Source organism: Mytilus californianus, unplaced genomic scaffold (genome assembly GCF_021869535.1).
Source record: "Mytilus californianus isolate M0D057914Y unplaced genomic scaffold, xbMytCali1.0.p SCAF_21, whole genome shotgun sequence".
NCBI classification, from domain to species: domain Eukaryota; kingdom Metazoa; phylum Mollusca; class Bivalvia; order Mytilida; family Mytilidae; genus Mytilus; species Mytilus californianus.
Window position 1 is genome coordinate 1,455,741 of NW_026262670.1, and position 22,362 is coordinate 1,478,102.

At 32.5% G+C, this 22,362-nt stretch overlaps 2 protein-coding genes across 11 annotated transcripts in view; one reads left to right on the forward strand and one right to left on the reverse strand.

Annotated features, from left to right (window-relative positions):
* LOC127731904 (zinc finger C2HC domain-containing protein 1A-like) overlaps positions 1–22,362 on the forward strand; it is a 384,322-nt gene that overhangs the window by 253,748 nt on the left and 108,212 nt on the right. The window lies entirely within an intron of this gene.
* The window catches only part of LOC127731935 (uncharacterized), a 159,603-nt gene that overhangs the window by 110,795 nt on the left and 26,446 nt on the right, over positions 1–22,362 (reverse strand). For 4 of the 10 annotated variants that reach the window (XR_007995911.1, XM_052240790.1, XM_052240792.1 and 1 more), the window contains exons 1-3: positions 5,136–5,284; positions 4,873–4,896; positions 2,576–2,659 (exon numbers count right to left, since the gene is read on the reverse strand). Coding sequence is in view for 9 of the 10 variants with exons in the window: in XM_052240790.1 (XP_052096750.1) it covers positions 2,576–2,659; positions 4,873–4,890 (102 nt within the window). In the remaining variant the exon portion in view is untranslated. Of the gene's footprint in view, positions 1–2,575; positions 2,660–4,872; positions 4,897–5,135; positions 5,553–5,794; positions 6,031–9,478; positions 9,553–18,388; positions 18,478–19,797; positions 19,854–22,362 lie in introns of those variants that run through there. The other 6 variants (XM_052240793.1, XM_052240794.1, XM_052240791.1 and 3 more) reach the window with 4 other exon arrangements.

Here is a 22,362-nt window from a genome sequence, read left to right on the forward strand (position 1 = left end):
CTATTTTACTGTGATTTATTTCTTTATTTTGAAGTAACTTGTAGTTTTATACTGTTTTACTGTGCTTCATTTTGAAGTAACGTTTAGTTTCATACTGTTATACTGTGTTTTATTTAGAAGTAACTTGTAGTTCTCTACTGTTTTACTGTGCTTTATTTTGAGGAATTAAACTTGTAGTTTTATACTATTTTACTGTGATTTATTTCTTTATTTTGAAGTAACTTGCAGTTTTATACTGTTTGACTGTGCTTTATTTTGAAGTAACTTGTAGTTTAATACTGTTTGACTGTGCTTTATTTTGAAGTAGCTTGTAGTTTTATACTATTTTACTGTGATTTCTTTCTTTCTTTAGAAGTAACTTGTAGTTTAATACTATTTTACTGTGATTTATTTCTTTCTTTAGAAGTAACTTGTAGTTCTATACTGTTTTACTGTGCTTCATTTTGAAGTATTAAACTTGTAGTTTTATACTGTTTTACTGTGCTTTATTTTGGAGTAACTTGTAGTTTTATACTGTTATACTGTGCTTTATTTTGAAGTAACTTGTAGTTTTATACTGTTTACCTGTGATTTATTTCTTTCTTTAGAAGTAACTTCTAGTTTTATACTATTTTACTGTGATTTATTTCTTTCTTTAGAAGTAACTTGTAGTTCTATACTGTTTTACTGTGCTTTATTTTGAAGTAACTTGTAGTTTTATACTGTTTTACTGTGCTTTATTTTGAAGTAACTTGTAGTTTTATACTGTTATACTGTGCTTTATTTTGAAGTAACTTGTAGTTTTATACTGTTATACTGTGCTTTATTTTGAACTAACTTGTAGTTTCATACTGTTATACTGTGCTTTATTTAGAAGTAACTTGTAGTTTCATATTGTTATACTGTGCTTTATTTAGAAGTAACTTGTAGTTTTATACTGTTATACTGTGCTTTATTTTGAAGTAACTTGTAGTTTTTTACTTTTATACTGTGCTTTATTTTGAAGTAACTTGTAGTTTTATACTGTTATACTGTGCTTTATTTTGAACTAACTTGTAGTTTCATACTGTTATACTGTGCTTTATTTAGAAGTAACTTGTAGTTTCATACAGTTATACTGTGCTTTATTTAGAAGTAACTTGTAGTTTTATACTGTTATACTGTGTTTTATTTAGAAGTAACTTGTAGTTCTCTACTGTTTTACTGTGCTTTATTTTGAGGAATTAAACTTGTAGTTTTATACTATTTTACTGTGATTTATTTCTTTATTTTGAAGTAACTTGCAGTTTTATACTGTTTCACTGTGCTTTATTTTGAAGTAACTTGTAGTTTAATACTGTTTTACTGTGCTTTATTTTGAAGTAGCTTGTAGTTTTATACTATTTTACTGTGATTTCTTTCTTTCTTTAGAAGTAACTTGTAGTTTTATACTATTTTACTGTGATTTATTTCTTTCTTTAGAAGTAGCTTGTAGTTCTATACTGTTTTACTGTGCTTCATTTTGAAGTATTAAACTTGTAGTTTTATACTGTTTTACTGTGCTTTATTTTGAAGTAACTTGTAGTTTTATACTGTTATACTGTGCTTTATTTTGAAGTAACTTGTAGTTTTATACTGTTTACCTGTGATTTATTTCTTTCTTTAGAAGTAACTTCTAGTTTTATACTATTTTACTGTTATTTATTTCTTTCTTTAGAAGTAACTTGTAGTTCTATACTGTATTACTGTGCTTTATTTTGAAGTAACTTGTAGTTTTATACTGTTTTACTGTGATTTATTTCTTTCTTTAGAAGTAACTTGTAGTTCTATACTGTTTTACTGTGCTTTATTTTGAAGTAACTTGTAGTTTTATACTGTTATACTGTGCTTTATTTTGAAGTAACTTTTAGTTTAATACTGTTTTACTGTGCTTTATTTTGAAGTAACTTGTAGTTTTATACTGTTTTACTGTGATTTATTTTGAAGTAACTTGTAGTTTTATACTGTTTTACTGTGCTTTATTTTGAAGTAACTTGTAGTTTTATACTGTTATACTGTGCTTTATTTTGAAGTAACTTTTAGTTTAATACTGTTTTACTGTGCTTTATTTTGAAGTAACTTGTAGTTTTATACTGTTTTACTGTGATTTATTTTGAAGTAACTTGTAGTTTTATACTGTTTCACTGTGCTTCATTTTGAAGTAACTTGTAGTTATATACTGTTTTACTGTGCTTTATTTTGAAGTAACTTGTAGTTTTATACTGTTATACTGTGCTTTATTTAGAAGTAACTTGTAGTTTTATACTGTTTCACTGTGTTTCATTTTGAAGTAACTTGTAGTTATATACTGTTTTACTGTGCTTTATTTTGAAGTAACTTGTAGTTTTATAATGTTTCACTGTGCTTTATTTTGAAGTAGCTTGTAGTTTATTACTGTTTTATTGTGCTTTATTGTGAAGTAACTTGTAGTTTTATACTGTTTTACTGTGCTTTGTTTTCAAGTAACATGTAGTTTTGTGTCTTTTATTGTACATGTACCATAAGACGACGTATCTTATAATGATTTTTCTATGAAGTATTAAATTAAAGTAGTTTTGAATGTGACTATTTTACTTACACCTTGAAAATCAATGTTTGCATCATTCTGTAGACTTAATTTTAAGGCTTCTATATCTCCAGTATCAGCAGCTGTAAGAAGTTTCTGTAAGTAAAACATAGAAATAGATTTTAATGAATGTCCTTACTGTTAAATTAGGTAATAATTATAGATTCTTCTGTATAGCAATGACTACATCAATCAGTAGTATCCTTCCTTAATAAAACATTCAGACAGAGAGGAAATATTTAAAAAGCGTGTAATTGTTGGAATTTATGCATTTTATATTATCAAGATAAACAAAAATTGTTAACCTTAAAGAAATTTTTTTTTAAAAATAAAATAAAATAAAAATACAATGTTTTTGTTGTTAAAATGTTTGTTAAAATTATTCTGCCATCATGTGTTAGCACTCTTGCACAGTGGAACGAATTATACAATAAATCATTGTCAGTTGTGTTCTGTGTAAACCTTGTGTTTAATTAACGTCTTTATTTCCAAATAAAGACGACATTTTACTGGCAATTCCATACCATTTCGACTGGCTTCCCTTGGCCAGAGGTACTACTCCCAATCGCGTCGGGAATACTGTAAAGTGTTGAAAAAATTTAAACACAAGTCATCAGGATACAAAAAAATCTTGTAATCTGGTAAAGTTGCTATTTATAACGTTACTCACCATAGCAACATTGTGACGTTTTAATTTTCTCAACCCGATTTTGTACCTCAGCATGATTTTATGTATTGCTTTCTATCCTGATGACGGTGGCCTAGCCATCGAAACATGTCGCTCTCAATAAATTACTGAAGCATTCCTTAAAGTGTTGTTGTTACTGGACCTTCTACATTTTATGTTTTTATCTTAACGACCCTGCATAACGGAGGTATCCACTTTATGGAATCTACTGACAGAAGATTTACCAGGCGTTGGTTCACTTGTGTTTAAATTTTTATATAAATGTATGTAGACTGAATAAATGTAGATGTGGGTTATAATAAAGTAATGAGACTGTAACCTAACAAGAAAAACAATTTATGGATTAAAATGATGTGTTGAATCAATTGGCCTTTATATCATAAAATAGATACATGTATGTCTTATTCAACTCACATGAACTTAACAATGTCAAGGGGAGAGAACTTCTGTATTTGTTTTATTTAGTAAAATTGTCCAATATTTTTTTCTAATAACACTATAGACCTATGAATTACATAATTGACATTTTAAACAAGGATTCTGAAGGTACTACATAAATTATACACAGTCTACTACTGGAAAGAACTTTACAGAGTATACACTCATATTTGAAAAATATTTGATAAATTTCTTACTGAAAAAACTTTAAATTGCATTTTTGTTTGTCATCAGTTACTCAATACAGATTCAAATGCTTTTTGTGTAACTAAACTGCCACTCAGTATTGTATGATAATAAGCATAGCACTCCCGTGTAAGTTATTGACACCCTAACCTCAGAGGATATATATTAAAGTTACTAGGAGATCTGCATGTGTGCAAGTGTCAACTGTGTAATGAGTACAAGATAAGATAATTAATTAAGTGTCACCTGTCTTATGAGAAGAAGATAAGACAAGTAAGTGTCACCCGTGTTATGAGTAGAAGATAAGATGATCAAGTGTCACCCTAGTAATGAGTAGAAGATAAGACAATTAAGTGTCACCTGTGTAATGAGTAGAAGATAAGACAACCAAGTGTCACCCATGTAATGAGTAGATGTTAAGACAATTAACTGTCACCTGTGTAATGAGTAGAAGATAAGACAACCAAGTGTCACCCATGTAATGAGTAGATGATAAGACAATTAACTGTCACCTGTGTAATGAGTAGAAGATAAGACAAATAAGTGTCACCCATGTTATGAGTGGAAGATAAGACAAGTAAGTGTCACCCTCGTAATGAGTAGAAGATAAGACAAGTGTCACACATGTAATGAGTAGAAGACAGTCAAGTGTCACCTGTGTTATGAGTAGAAGATAAGACGAGTAAGTGTCACCCATGTAATGAGTAGTAGTAAGACGATCAAGTGTCACCCATGTAATGTGTAGACGAGAACACAATTGAGATGATCTCTGCTATTAGTTATTAGCCACACCTAAGTTTGTCAAATGTTTTGAGTGCACCCTGCTTTGTCCCAGTTTTGAATTTTTTGTTTGATCTGTGTTCTTGGAATAAGTAGTTTTGTAGTTCACCTAGTATTCTACTAGTTTTTATCTGAAATTATCACATACTTGTATCTAATTGTACAATAATGGGGAACAAAACCACACATGACAAGGAGACTATTAGGTAAATCTTACCTCATTCCAATCCTCCATTATATCCTAAAAATAGAAAAGAAAAGTTATGTTCAATATATAATGTTGAGTTATCATTGAGGAACATGTATTATAGGTACTGCCAATAAAAAATACATGATCATTATTGGATGTAAAATACTGAACTATTATTTTTAGATTTCATTCAAATAATAATAGCATTGAAACAGTCATTTATCTCAACTTTTCTGCTCTATTTGAAGTTAATGAACTGAACTCAAAACCTTTAAGATCTAATCACATACCTAAATGAGGTACAAATGTATTCTACAAGCAGGGTGTGACTCTTTCCATCGAACGCCAGAACATCTATTGCACTTTCCCAGACCTAAGAATTTCAAAAGTTTTATTTACTAGCTTTTAGACACACATGAAAAACAATATCAAATATCAAGTAACAGTTTCTCAAAACACTGTCCATAATCAACTAGAACTGTCAAATTAAATTCAATTGTTTTTTTTATTTTTTATGTGCCTGTCCACAGACAGGACCTATAAAGTAGTGGATGTAGTTAGTTGTGTACCATATTTGTTTTTCCTTCATTGTTTTTTTCGGCTGTGGATTTTTTCTTTTGAAATGTTTCACATTTTATCATACCAAGGCTATTTATAGATGATTATATGGTATGGGTTTTGCTCATTGTTGAAGGCTGTTGGACGACCTGTTATTGTTTATATCTTTGTCCTATGGTCTAGTAATAATTGTATCATTGTTAATCATACCACACCTCCTTATTATCATATGGTATGGGTTTTGCTCATTGTTGAAGGCTGTTGGACAACCTGTAATTGTTTATATCTTTGTCCTATGGTCTAGGAATAATTGTATCATTGTTATTCATACCACACCTCCTTATTATCATATGGTATGGGTTTTGCTCATTGTTGAAGGCTGTTGGACCACCTGTAATTGTTTATAACTTTGTCCTATGGTCTAGGAATAATTGTATCATTGTTAATCAAACCACACCTCCTTATTATCATATGGTATGGGTTTTGCTCATTGTTGAAGGCTGTTGGACAGCCTGTAATTGTTTATATCTTTGTCCTATGGTCTAGGAATAATTGTATCATTGTTTATCTAACCACACCTCCTTATTATCATATGGTATGGGTTTTGCTCATTGTTGAAGGCTATTGGACGACCTGTAATTGTTTATATCTTTGTCCTATGGTCTAGGAATAATGGTATCATTGTTAATCATACCACACCTCCTTATTATCATATGGCATGGGTTTTGCTCATTGTTGAAGGCTGTTGGACGGCCTGTAATTGTTTATATCTCTGTCCTATGGTCTAGGAATAATTGTATCATTGTTAATCATACCACATCTCCTAATTATCATATGGTATGGGTTTTGCTCCTTGTCGAAGGCTGTTGGACGACCTGTGATTGTTTATATCTTTGTCCTTTGGTCTAAAAATAATTGTATCATTGTTTATCTAACCACACTTCCTTATGGTTATATGGTATGGGTTTTGCTCATTGTTGAAGGTGAAGGCTGTTGGACGACCTGTCATTGTTTATATCTTTGTCCTATGGTCTAAAAATAATTGTATCATTGTTTATCTAACCACACTTCCTTATGATTATATGGTATTGGTTTTTCTTATTGTTGAAGGCTGTTGGATAACCTGTCATTGTTTATATCTTTGTCCTATGGTCTAGGAATAATTGTATCATTGTTAATCATACCTCATCTCCTTATTATTATATGGCATGAGTTTTGCTCATTGTTGAAGGCTGTTGGACAACCTGTCATTGTTTATATCTTTGTCCTATGGTCTAGGAATAATTGTATCATTGTTTATCATACCACACCTCCTAATTTTTATACAATAAAATTATCTAATGATCACAGATACCCCTCTCCCTCTTTATATACTTAATGTACTTACAGGATTGAAGCTTGAAATTCTTTCTATAAGTAAGTTTTACAATTTGCTTAAAAATATGTTAAGTCCTGGACCATTTCAATATTCAAGAGAAAAGCCCTCCTCAAGAAATTCAATGGTCCTGAAATAAGTACTAACGTAACGGACTGTAGGCCATGGACCTTTGTTTTCCAAAATTCAAAGATTCTCTCACAGAAATGAAAGGTCCCTGACCGTTGGGGCCCACACTAATTTAAAACTATGAAAAGTAAAGTAAGAATAATGTAATGGTGTGTTATATTGTAATGGTTATACATTATAATGTAATGGTGTGTTATATTGTAATGGTTATACATTATAATGTAATGGTGTGTTATATTGTAATGGTTATACATTATAATGTAATGGTGTGTTATATTGTAATGGTGTGTTATATTGTAATAGTTATAAATTATAATGTAATGGTGTGTTATACTGTAATGGTTATACATTATAATGCAATGGTGTGTTATATTGTGATTGTTATACATTATATTGTAATGGTGTGTTATACTGTAATAGTTATACATTATATTGAAATGGTGTGTTATATTGTAATGGTTATACATTATAATGTAATGGTGTGCTATATTGTGATAGTTATACATTATAATGTAATGGTGTGTTATATTTTAATGGTTATACATTATAATGTAATGGTGTGTTATACTGTAATAGTTATACATTATATTGTAATGGTGTGTTATATTGTAATGGTTATACATTATATTGTAATGGTTATACATTATATTGTAATGGTGTGTTATATTGTAATAGTTATACATTATAATGTTATGGTGTGTTATATTGTAATGGTGTGTAATATTGTAATAGTTATACATTATAATGTAATGGTGTGTTATATTGTAATGGTTATACATTATAATGTAATGGTGTGTTATACTGTAATGGTTATACATTATAATGTAATAGTGTGTTATACTGTAATAGTTATACATTATATTGTAATGGTGTGTTATATTGTAATGGTTATACATTATAATGTAATGGTGTGTTATATTGTAATGGTGTGTTATATTGTAATAGTTATAAATTATAATGTAATGGTGTGTTATATTGTAATGGTTATACATTATAATGTAATGGTGTGTTATATTGTAATGGTTATACATTATAATGTAATGATGTGTTATACTGTAATGGTTATACATTATAATGTAATGGTGTGTTATATTGTAATAGTTATACATTATAATGTAATGGTGTGTTATATTGTAATGGTTATACATTATAATGTAATGGTGTGTTATATTGTAATGTTGTGATATATTGTAATGGTTATACATTATATTGTAATGGTGTGTTATATTGCCATATTTTAGTTTGTTGCTTAGTCCTTAACTAAAACTCTTTTCAAAAATGGCACTAGCCTATGCTGTGAGACCATAACTTCAAACAAGACAAATAGACCTGTTTCGCTGCATGCAATTGATTAAGTAACATATTTACTGAAGCATTAATGATCATTCCATAAAATCATAAGAGCCAAGAAACTTTCATGAAAATTATCTTTGTACAATGAGTGTTGTAAAATTTCAAACTACTGGCAAACAGGAAGAAGCTGCACAGCCGAAACAAAAATTGCTAACACGCTACAACTCAAAATTATCAAGCTGTTCATCAAATATAAAATCATTCCCTTCCATAGAAGCAAAGAAAAGTTCAAAGAAAATTTCATTGTACAATAAGTGTTGTATAATTTCAAACTATCGGCAAACAGGAAGTGACTGCATGGCAGATGTGAAAACTGCTTACAGTCTGTATTGATTAACCTCATTTGAAGAAACAGCAAATATTAATTTTCAAGTCTTTGGTTGAACTGTCCAGGGTTCAAACCCACCACCTCCCACACTAATGGTGATGCAAATGTTGAAATTAAAATAGCAATACTTAACATGTAAGTTATGCAAATATTCGTCGATGAACCATGACTGAAGGTACATGGTTAAATAATCCCCATAGAAATGAGATGTGCCAATGCTAATATAACTGCATACCAAATACCATTGACTTATTATAAGTCGTTCCCTTTAAACTAACCTAAACACAAACATTAACTTGCAAACTATGTAAAAGTTTCAAAGTCAATGAACCATGATGAGGGGGTGGGGCTATATAATCTCCATGGATACGATATTTGCAAATGCCAATAAATTTGCATACCAAATATCATTGATTTAACATTAGCAGTTCATCTTAAACTGATCTAATCATAAAATAATACATGTAAACTAAGCAAAAGTTTCAAAGTCAATAGACCATGACTAAGGGGGCGGAGCCAAATAATATCCATGGAAATGAGATGTGCCAATGCTAATACAACTACATACCAAATATCATTGACCTACCACTAGTGGTTCCCCTTAAAATGATCTAATCACAAACTACTACATGCAAACTAAGCAAAAGTTTTAAAGTCAATAGACCATGACTGAGGGGGCAGGGCCAAATAATCTCCATGGTAATGAAATGTGCCAATGCTAATACAACTGCATACCAAATATCATTGCACTACCACTTATGGTTCACCATAAACCAGACCTAAGCACAAACTAATACATTGTTGACACCGCCGCTGCCGACAACAGCATACCTATGTCTCGCTTTTTGTCTCCGTCAAGTCGAGACAAAAACATATTATACGATACATACTAATTAAATACTGATGAATGTACCTCTGAGGTCAGCCCAATTTATAAGTAAGGTTGTGTCGTCATCTAAAGTGTCTGAAAAAAAACTATGAATCATATTTACTTGTTTAAGCCTGATAAAATATATATGTATCACATAAAAATACTTCATTGGTACTTCTTTTTATAGTTAACTGTTACGAAAGTTTCTTATAAACATATCAATGTTTGTGTGTTATCTCTCTGTATAAACATATCAATGTTTGTGGGTTATCTCCCGCTATAAACATATCAATGTTTGTGTTATCTCCCTGTAAAAACATATCAATGTTTGTGTTATCTCCCTGTATAAACATATCAATGTTTGTGTTATCTCCCTTTAAAAACATATCAATGTTTGTGTTATCTCCCTGTATAAACATATCAATGTTTGTGTGTTATGTTTGTGTTATCTCCCTGTTTCTTATAAACATATCAATGTTTGTGTGTTATCTCTCTGTATAAACATATCAATGTTTGTGGGTTATCTCCCGCTATAAACATATCAATGTTTGTGTTATCTCCCTGTAAAAACATATCAATGTTTGTGTTATCTTCCTGTATAAACATATCAATGTTTGTGTTATCTCCCTGTAAAAACATATCAATGTTTGTGTTATCTCCCTGTTTCTTATAAACATATCAATGTTTGTGGGTTATCTCCCGCTATAAACATATCAATGTTTGTGTTATCTCCCTGTTCCTTATAAACATATCAATGTTTGTGTTATCTCCCTGTTTCTTATAAACATATCAATGTTTGTGTGTTATCTCTCTGTATAAACATATCAATGTTTGTGGGTTATCTCCCGCTATAAACACATCAATGTTTGTGGGTTATCTCCCTGTTTCTTATAAACATATCAATGTTTGTGTGTTATCTCTCTGTATAAACATATCAATGTTTGTGGGTTATCTCCCGCTATAAACATATCAATGTTTGTGTTATCTCCCTGTAAAAACATATCAATGTTTGTGTTATCTCCCTGTATAAACATATCAATGTTTGTGTTATCTCCCTGTAAAAAAATATCAATGTTTGTGTTATCTTCCTGTATAAACATATCAATGTTTGTGTTATCTCCCTGTAAAAACATATCAATGTTTGTGTTATCTCCCTGTTTCTTATAAACATATCAATGTTTGTGGGTTATCTCCCGCTATAAACATATCAATGTTTGTGTTATCTCCCTGTTCCTTATAAACATATCAATGTTTGTGTTATCTCCCTGTTTCTTATAAACATATCAATGTTTGTGTGTTATCTCTCTGTATAAACATATCAATGTTTGTGGGTTATCTCCCGCTATAAACACATCAATGTTTGTGGGTTATCTCCCTGTTTCTTATAAACATATCAATGTTTGTGTTATCTCCCTGTTTCTTATAAACATATCAATGTTTGTGTGTTATCTCCCTGTTCCTTATAAACATATCAATGTTTGTGTGTTATCTCCCTGTTTCTTATAAACATATCAATGTGTGTGTTATCTCCCTGTTAAAACATATCAAAGTTTGTGTTATCTCCCTGTATAAACATATCAATGTTTGTTTTATCTCCCTGTTTCTTATAAACATATCAATGTTTGTGTTATCTCCCTGTTTCTTATAAACATATCAATGTTTGTGTTATCTCCCTGTTTCTTATAAACATATCAATGTGTGTGTGTTATCTCCCTGTTTCTTATAAACATATCAATGTGTGTGTTATCTCCCTGTTAAAACATATCAAAGTTTGTGTTATCTCCCTGTATAAACATATCAATGTTTGTTTTATCTCCCTGTTTCTTATAAACATATCAATGTTTGTGTTATCTCCCTGTTTCTTATAAACATATCAATGTTTGTGTTATCTCCCTGTTCCTTTTAAACATATCAATGATTGTGTGTTGTCTCCTTGTATAAACATATCTATGTTTGTGTTATCTCCCTGCTTCTTATAAACATATCAATGTTTGTGTGTTATCTCCCTGTTCCTTTGTTAGTCTTCTCCTTTGAATTGTTTTACATTTTTCATTTCGGGGCCTTTAATAGCTGACTATGCGGTGTGGGTTTTGCTCATTGTCATAAGCCGTACGGTGACATATAGTTTTGTTAACTTCTATGTCATTTGGTCTCTGGTGGAGAGTTGTCTCATTGGCAATCAAACCACATCTTATTATTTTTATATTTTAAGTTTACTGTAGACAAAGATTTTATCAATCAACATTACTACAGGCAATGACAGGTTAACAGGATAATCGGTCGAAAGATTATCCGACTAACCGGTTAGACAAAACTGTTTACTTTGACAAAACTAATTTATATATATATATATTTTAGATAGATTAGATTAGAGATAACTGTAATTAATGTATTTGAAGCTGTGGTAGTTTTACTGTCGCAAATTGAGTTACCTGGAAACGCGTAGCGGAGATCATTGTCTCATTGGAAATCATACCACATCTCCTTATTTTTACTTTGGACGATAGTTCTCATTGGCAATCATACCACACCTCCTTATTTTTACTTTGGCTGATAGTTGTCTCATTGGCAATCATACCACACATCTCTTTTATTTTTACTTTGGCCGATAGTTGTCTCATTGGCAATCATACCACATCTCCTTATTTTTACTTTGGTGGATAGTTCTCATTGGCAATCAAACCACATCTCCTTAGTTTTACTGTCGCAAATTGAATTTCCCTGGAAACGCATAGAAGAGATAGTTGTCTCATTGGCAATCATACCACATCTCCTTATTTTGACTCTGGCGGATAGTTTTCACTGGCAATCATACCACACCTCCTTTTTTTTTCCTTTGGCGGATAGTTGTCTCATTGGCAATCATACCACATCTCTTTATTTTTACTTTGACAGATAATTCTTATTGGCAATCATACCACATCTCCTTATTTTTACTTTGCAAAATAGTTGTCTCACTGGCAATCATACCATATCTATTTATTTTTACTTTGGCGGATAGTTCTCATGGGCAATCATACCACCTCTCTTTATACTTTGGCGGATAGTTGTCTCATTTGCAATTATACTACATCTCCTTATTTTTATATCAATGATAATACCAACTAACAAATACTTAAAACATTGCATTTATATAATTTTCACAGATTTGTAAAATATGTAAAATCATACAACATCTCCTTATTTTTAATTTGGCGGATAGTTCTCATTGACCATGTTGACAGTCATACCACATCTCCTTATTTTCACTTTGGAAGATAGTTGTCTCATAGGTAACAAGAAATGATTGTAACAGGATGCTGTTACGAAGTCTCCCAAACGAAGCTCCCATAATTCGTAATTCCCAGGGTCGCCTGACATTTGGCAACGTCCAGTGAAAATTGGTTTGGTCCAGTAAAGTTATATGCATTAGTGATGCCTGGGGACCAACCTTGTATATCATTCAAATGATCTTGGCATGACAAACCAGAATATATATGGTTTAGGGGTGGGGATCTCGGCCATTTACAAGATACTAGAACATAGGGGGTGGGGGGAACCCCTGGGGACTGACCCTATACGTCATTCAAATGTTCGTTACATGACGAACAGGAATATATATCGTTTAGGGGTGGGGATCTCAATCATTTACAAGATATTAGAACATTGGGGGTGGGGGGAACCCCTGGGGACTGATGGTATACGTCATTCAAATGTTTGAGACATGACAAATAGGAATGTATATGGTTTAGGGGTGGGGATCTCAACCATTTACAAGATATTAGAACTTTCTCAAATGGCAGGGGGTCGGGATGACCCCTCGGGACTACCACCCCCAATGTTCTAATATCTTGTAAATGGTTGAGATCCCCACCCCTAAACCATATATATTCCTGTTCGTCATTTAACGAACATTTGAATGACGTATAGGGTCAGTCCCCAGGGGTTCCCCCCACCCCCTATGTTCTAGTATCTTGTAAATGGTCGAGATCCCCACCCCTAAACCATATATATTCTGGTTTGTCATGCCAAGATGATTTTAACCCTGTATATCATTCAAACCATCTTCGCATGACAAACCAGAATATATATGGTTTAGGGGTGGGGATCTTGACCACTTACAAGATATAGAACTTTCTTAAATGGCAAGGGGGTGGGGGTGACCCCTGGGGACTAACCCTGTATTTCATTTGATGTGCTTTATAATGACAAACCAGAATATATATGGTTTAGGTGTGGGGATCTCGACCATTTACAAGATATAAGAACTTTCTCAAATGGCAGGGGGTCGGGATGACCCCTGTGGACTAACCCTGTATATCATTCAAACCATCTTAGCATGACAAACCAGAATATATATGGTTTAGGGGTGGGGATCTTGACCACTTAGAAGATATTAGAACTTTCTTAAATGGCATGGGGTGGGGGTGACCCCTGGGGACTAACCCTGTATTTCATTTGATGTGCTTTATCATAACAAACCAGAATATATATGGTTTAGGGGGTGGGGATCTCGACCATTTACAAGATATTAGAACTTTCTCAAATGGCAGGGGGTCGGGATGACCCCTGGGGACTAACCCTGTATATCATTCAAACCATCTTAGCATGACAAACCAAAATATATATGGTTTAGGGGTGGGGATCTTGACCACTTACAAGGTATTAGAACTTTCTTAAATGGCAGGGGGTGGGTGTGACCCCTGGGGACTAACCCTGTATTTCATTTAATGGGCTTTATCATTTAGAACATTTTCAATTAAAAAGATTGTGTCTATCACAAACGGTTTTCAATTTATAATCATTTGAAAATTTTAAAAAACAAAATCCCATAGGGTTCTAGTGTAAAACCCTCTTTTCTTTTTGCCCCTCAAAGTACCCCTTTATAAACCCCATTGCACAAACAAAACCCTGATTGCACCACTAGACATGTTAGTCTAACATATTGTGAAACCCTAAGTTAATCTGACAAGCGGTTTTGGAGAACAGGTGCGGACAAGTTCAAATTTAAAAGCGGTGGAAGAGGAAGAAGAAGAAGAAGAATAATAATAATAATAATAAGAACTGAGCAAAAACAATAAGTCTTCCCAAACTTCGTTTGTGAGACTTAATTATACCACATCTCCTTATTTTTACTACGGTAGATCTTCTTATTTTTACTTTGGCGGATAGTTCTCATTGGCAATCATACCACATCTCATTATTTTTAATTTGGCGGATAGTTCTCATTGACCATGTTGACAATCATACCACATCTCCTTATTTTTACTTTGGAAGATAGTTGTCCCATAGGTAATTATACCACATCTCCTTATTTTTACTACAGTATATCTTCTTATTTTTACTTTGGCAGATAGTTCTTATTGGCAATCATACCACATCTCCTTATTTTTACTTTGGAAGATAGTTGTCTCATAGGTAATTATACCTCATCTCCTTATATTTACTACAGTAGATATTCTTATTTTTACTTTGGCGTATAGTTCTCATTGGCAATCATACCACATCTCCTTATTTTTACTTTGGAAGATAGTTGTCTCATTGGCAATTACTAGTATACCACATCTCCTTATTTTTACTTTGGCGGATAGTTGTCTCATTGGCAACATACCACATCTCCTTATTTTTACTCTGGTGAATTGTTCTCATTGGCAATCATATCACATCTCCTTATTTTTACTTTGGAAGATTGTTGTCTCATTGGCAAATACACCACATCTCCTTATTTTTACTATAGCAGATCTTCTTAATTTTTACTTTGGCGGATAGTTCTCATTGGCAACCAAACCACATCTCCTTATTTTTACTTTGGATTGATTGATTGATTGTTGGTTGCTTTACGCCGCATAACACAACAAGGCTATATCGCGGCGAGAGCTAATTCGAATATTTTTTACAATTTAAAGCATATTCTTAAAATCAGACAAAAGGCCCTTCAATAAACTAAAATTCTAGATTAAAGCAAATTGATTATTTACAAATAAAAATGAACATTAAGATAACGTGATAAAATTTAAAATCGTTTTAAATATAATAACATTTTTATATTTTAGAATATATTCCAACTTCTTTTAAGAATGAAACAATATTTGTAAATGGAACATTATTAAATAAATCATACATATTATACATTGAAATGCTTCTTACGAATATCAGCAAAGTCAATACAATTGATTAAAACATGTTTTATAGTATACTTGCAGTTACAAGGTATACATTGTGGTTCTACTTCATTTTTTAAAAGATATTCGTGTGTTATTCTAGTATGACCAATACGACATCTAGAAATAACACACTGATCTTTTCTGCACATAACATTATTGAAAGGTTTACCTAAATTAGGTTTAATTTCATGTAATTTATTATCATCTTTTTTACTCCATTCATTTTTCAATATATTAAAAACATATTCTCTAATATTAGATTTAAAATCGGTATATGGTATATCACAGTTAGATAAAGGGTCACCCAGGGCATTCTTTGCCTCAAGGTCTACAGCTGTGTTTCCAAGGATTCCAACATGACTCGGCACCCATAGAAATAATATTTCTTTAAGAAGAATTTTTAAATTCCTCATTACATATAAAATTTTGAGAATTGTTGGGTTTTTAATTTTAGTATTTTGTATAGCTTGTAAGCATGAAAGTGAATCAGAACATATAATAAATTTGGATTTATCTGAAGAAGCAATAAATTTCAAAGCCAAAATTATTGCTTCTGCTTCAGCAGTAAAGATCGATGCATCAGATGGCAAACGGAGAGTTGCAGCTCTGTCCCTGAAGACAGCAGCAGATGCAACTCTGTCACCATCTTTTGATCCATCAGTATAGACAGTTGAAAAATCTGAATAATTGGCTTTGATTTCAGCATAGTGTTGCTGAATTAAAAGAGGATTTGTTTTATTTTTATTGTGTTCACGGAGATCAAATATCATTTTTGGCTTGGGAAGTTCCCATGGAGGACATTTGCAAGTTTCAACTTGAGCAACAGATTTTAAATCTAAAGAAGCTAAATGTGGTTTTAAACGTATACCTAACGGAGGAATTTTATTTTCATGTTTTGCAAAAATATCTTCATAAATTGGATTAAAAACACAGCTGTAGGCAGGATTATCTGAGTAGGCTTTTAGTTTGACAGCATATTGAAGTCCAAGCTTCAAACGTCTGTCAAAGAGTGAGTGCTCATCAGCCTCTACATACAGACTCTCAACTGGTGAGGTTTTAAATGCGCCAAGACAGAGACGCAAACCCTGATGATGCACAGCATCGAGAATCTGTATGTAGGACTTCCTTGCAGAGCCATACACTATAGAGCCATAATCTAGTTTAGATCTAACTAGAGATCTATATAAATTAAGTAAAATGTTGCGATCAGCACCCCAGTCGGTGCTGCCGACAACTTTTAAAATATCTAATGCTTTTAAACATTTCGATTTTAACATTTTGATATGGGGTAGAAAGGTTAACTTTTTATTGAAAATTAACCCAAGAAATTTGGTTTCATCAACCATTTTAATTGGGTTGCCGTACAAAGTGAGTTCTGGATCAAGATGCAATTTCCTTTTGTTACAAAAATGCATCCCGACCGTTTTTGAAGTGGAAAATTTAAACCCATTTTCCGAGGCCCATTTTTCAATTCTTCCAAGACATAACTGTAATTGTCTTTCTATGTTATTCATATTTTTGCCTCTATAACATATTAAAAAGTCATCAACATACAATGAACCTTCAATATTACTTTTGAAGATAGTTGTATCATTGGCAATAATACCACAACTCTTTATTTTTACTTTGGCGGATAGTTTTCATTGGCAACAATACCACACCTCCCTTATTTTCCTTTGGCGGATAGTTGTCTTATTGGCAATCATACCACATCTCTTTATTTTTACTTTGGCAGATAGTTCTTATTGGCAATCAAACCACATCTCCTTATTTTTACTCTGGCGAATATTTGTCTCATTGGCAATCATACCACATCTCCTTATTTTTACTTTGCAAAATAGTCGTCTCACTGGCAATCATACCACATCTATTTATTTTTACTTTGGCGGATAGTTCTCATGGGCAATCATACCACCTCTCTTTATACTTTGGCGGATAGTTGTCTCATTTGCAATTATACTACATCTCCTTATTTTTATATCAATGATAATACCAACTAACAAATACTAAAAACATTGCATTTATATAATTTTCACAGATTTGTAAAATATGTAAAATCATACAACATCTCCTTATTTTTAATTTGGCGGATAGTTCTCATTGACCATGTTGACAATCATACCACATCTCCTTATTTTTATATAACCATGCAATATAAACATTGATGAATGAACCATGAAAATAAGATAACGTTCGTATAAACCATGCGGATAGACAAACATGTTTACCTTACAAGCATATCATAAACCAAAATACAGCTGATCTATTGCTTATAGTATCTGAGAACCTGACCAAACCACTAAAACTTAACTCTGACCAATGAACCATGAAAATAAGATCTGAAAAGCCTGCCAGACAAACATTCTGAACATTTCTGCATGTCAGAATTTCTCGACCTATAGCAGTTTTCAAGATAATAGACAAAACTTGCATTCTACCCATAAATTCTATTTTGAGCCATGTCGGCCATGTTGTTTAGCAGGGGGAAAAGAAGGGGGTGGTATAGGAATGCACTTTTTAATTAACACCGAAATGCATAAAATCTTAATTGATTACTTAATAAAATTGTTAGGGCTTTGTCTAAAATAACCACCACACATCAAATTTGAAAGAAAGTCAATGCCACTCCCATTCAAATAATTCTGGAAAAGCCCTAAGCAATTTCATTGGATGCCGATTTTAAATCAAGTATAAACCTTTTTTTTTAAATCTGATAATAAAGGGATTTTCCACTATAAATGTTTTATCAGAGGGATATATATAGTTCACAAATAATGTACACTTACCTATAGTAACATCTTGACTGGACGAGAGTCACATTGACTGGACGAGGGTCACATTGACTGGACGAGGATCACATTGAGTGGACAAGGGTCTATAAATAAATATCAATAATAGATGTTCAATCTAGAAATAGAAATGTTTGTATTAAAGTAGAAATAATAACATGTAATAAAGACTCAATGAATACCATTTTGACATCTCTCATTGATCGGTTGCTGTCTGTTTGACACATACCTCCTAGGATTCTGACTAAGGACTTTTGTAGGCAAGTCCAGGGAATCGTCATTGATTGGTTGCTGTCTGATTGACATTGACCTCCTAGGATTCTGACTAAGGACTTTTGTAGGCAAGTCCAGGGAATCGTCATTGATTGGTTGCTGTCTGGTTGACATAGACCTCCTAGGATTCTGACTAAGGACTTTTGTAGGCAAGTCCAGGGAATCGTCATTGATTGGTTGCTGTCTGATTGACATAGACCTCCTAGGATTCTGACTAAGGACTTTTGTAGGCAAGTCCAGGGAATCGTCATTGATTGGTTGCTGTCTGATTGACATAGACCTCCTAGGATTCTGACTAAGGACTTTTGTAGACAAGTCCAGGGAATCGTCATTGATTGGTTGCTGTCTGATTGACATAGACCTCCTAGGATTCTGACTAAGGACTTTTGAAGGCAAGTCCAGGGAATCGTCATTGATTGGTTGCTGTCTGATTGACATAGACCTCCTAGGATTCTGACTAAGGACTTTTGAAGGGGAGTCCAGGGAATCGTCATTTATGACCTTGGCGATTTCAACAGTGAAAATAAATTTCATTGCTACATAATCATTGCTTTAGTCTATATGATAAAATAGAGAAAGGAAATGACATCAAATTTTATCATTTTTAAACATTTGCTATAAAATGATATGATTATATGCATGCTTAGTTGATACAATATTTTATGATCCTTATGCATCTTTAGAATCATCTGTTTTGAAAATGATGAGTCCAGACAGATATTCATGAGTCCATGACTCATTGACTACCTTATTGAGATCACTGTCTCCCATCTTTCATTCATACAGCTGATTTCTTAGTTAACAACTCTATTGTTATATACAATTCCTATTTTAATGATTGCAATGTTTTATCAGTTTTTTACTCTTAATATAAATGCAATTAAATATGTAATTACTTCATGTTATTTTTGTATACAAGTTGCAGAGTGAAAAATGTTAATCCTGTAAAAAAAGAATTAAAAAGCACTGGACTGGTGTAATGCTACTTACTAGAATGAACCATGCAGCTAATTCTTGATTATCTCCCCTTTTAGAAATTTAATATTCACATGAAACATTGTAGTTTATTTGATAAACCAAATTATTAAACATTCCAATACAATTTGACTTTTATCATGATTATGTTCACTTACCTATAGTAATAAAATTGACTGGTCCTTGAATAGATAAATACAAATAGATATTCAAACTGAAAGTATAAAATAGCTGAATTTCAGTTTACATCACATTTATCTAAATATTGGTTAAACTTTCTCTGAATTTGTATATAATTGTCATAAATGAAAAAAGAAGGGTCTATTAAAACCTTCCATAGTTCCATAAAAAGCTCAGTGTAAGAGTTTTTAGGATAATTCATAATAGCATGGAAAAATTAAAACAAGAGTGCACACGCTGAAATGTCTCGCCTGAATTACTGACTGCTGATTTTATGTTGAATGTCTAAAGATAAAGGCATAACTAAAAAACATCACAGAAACTCAGGTCAGATAAATGCTGTCAGACAGACATATACACCTTACAATTTTTTATACACAAAATAAAGTTGAACTATTGTTTATGATAATTGAAAAACAGACCAAAACAAACAAAAAATTTATCATTGACCATGAAACATGAAAATGAGGTCAAGGTCAGATGATACCTGCCAGACAGACATATACAGCTTAAAACCATTCCATACGCCAAATATAGTTGAAATATTTCTTAAAGTACTTGAAAAAACAGACCAAAGCACAAAACTTAACATATACCAATGAACCATGAAAATGACGTCAAGGTCAGATAATACCTGCCAGACAAACATATATACCTTACAACCATTCTATACCAAATATAGTTGACCCATTGCTTACGATAATTGAAAAATAGACCAAACACAAGAAACTTAACATTGACAATGAACAATGAAAATAATGTCAAGGTCAGATGATACCTGCCAGACAATAATCAAGCTTGATACTGTCTGAATTTGGATTGTGATCAAATTTTTGACATAATATAGGTTTCTGAAATAAATAAATGTGGTCAAAGATCTAAAAATTTTGAAAAGGGACATTTAATTTACCTAGTATGGTCTGATATCCAAAATCTAACAACGTGGTTAGATGCAGCATATAGAAAAAACACCAAAAATTTAATTTTAATCAAACAATTCTAATTTTGGACAATTCCAACCATTAAGTGGACTAATTTGAAAAAAAGGGCCCAAAATAAAAAATCTAAATGTGTTGCTTTTATATATAAATCAGAAATAATCAATGTAAAAATGGAAAATTTTTCGGAAAATATCCCACCAAAACATGTCCCACCCCCCCCCCCCCCCCCATAAAAAATTGAAAAAATTTGAAATTCTGAAAAATCTTGAATAAAATAAGAATGTACCCCAAAAAAAAAAAAAGAAAAAAGAAAATCCCCCTAAAAAAAATTTTCAAAAATTTTGTTATTTCAAAATTTTTTAAGGAAAAAAATTCCTCCAAACTTTTTGAGCCCCTATTCTGGTCTTGTCACTCTACCTTAATAGTCAGACTATCTCTACTGGGAGTCATTCTGGTCATGTCACTCTAACGTTAACAGTCAGACTATCTCTACTGGGAGTCATTCTGGTCATGTCACTCTAACGTTAACAGTCAGACTATCTCTACTGGGAGTCATTCTGGTCATGATACTCTAATGTTAATAGCCACACTATCTCTACTGGGAGTCATTCTGGTCATGTCGCTCTAACGTTAATAGCCAGACTATCTCTACTGGGAGTCATTCTGGTCATGTCGCTCTAACGTTAATAGCCAGACTATCTTTACTGGGAGTCATTCTGGTCATGTCACTCTAACGTTAATAGCCACACTATCTCTACTGGGAGTCATTCTGGTTATGTCACTCTAAAATTAATAGCCAGACTATCTCTACTGGGAGTCATTCTGGTCATGTCGCTCTAACGTTAATAGCCAGACTATCTCTACTGGGAGTCATTCTGGTCATGTCACTCTAACGTTAATAGCCAGACTATCTCTACTCATGCTACTGGGAGTCATTCTGGTCATGTCACTCTATAAATGTTATTAGCCAGACTATCTCTACTGGGAGTCATTCTGGTCATGTCGCTTTAATGTTAATAGCCAGACTATATCTACTAGGAGTCATTCTGGTCATGTCACTCTATAAATGTTATTAGTCAGACTATATCTACTGGGAGTCATTTTGTGTCATGTCACTCTAACGTTAATAGTCAGACTATCTCTAGTGGGAGTCATTCTGGTCATGTCACTCTAATGTTAATAGCCAGACTATCTCTACTGGGAGTCATTCTGGTTATGTCACTCTAACGTTAATAGTTAGACTATCTCTACTGGGAGTCATTCTGGTCATGTCACTCTAACGTTAATAGCCAGACTATCTCTACTGGGAGTCATTCTGGTCATGTCACTCTAACGTTAATAGCCAGACTATCTCTACTGGGAGTCATTCTAGTCATGTCACTCTATAAATGTTAATAGTCAGACTATCTCTACTGGGAGTCATTTTGGTCATGTCACTCTATAAATGTTATTAGCCAGACTATCTCTACTGGGAGTCATTTTGTGTCATGTCACTCTAATGTTAATAGTCAGACTATCTCTACTGGGAGTCATTTTGGTCATGTCACTCTAACATCATTAGCCAGACTATCTCTACTGGGAGTCATTCTGGTCATGTCACTC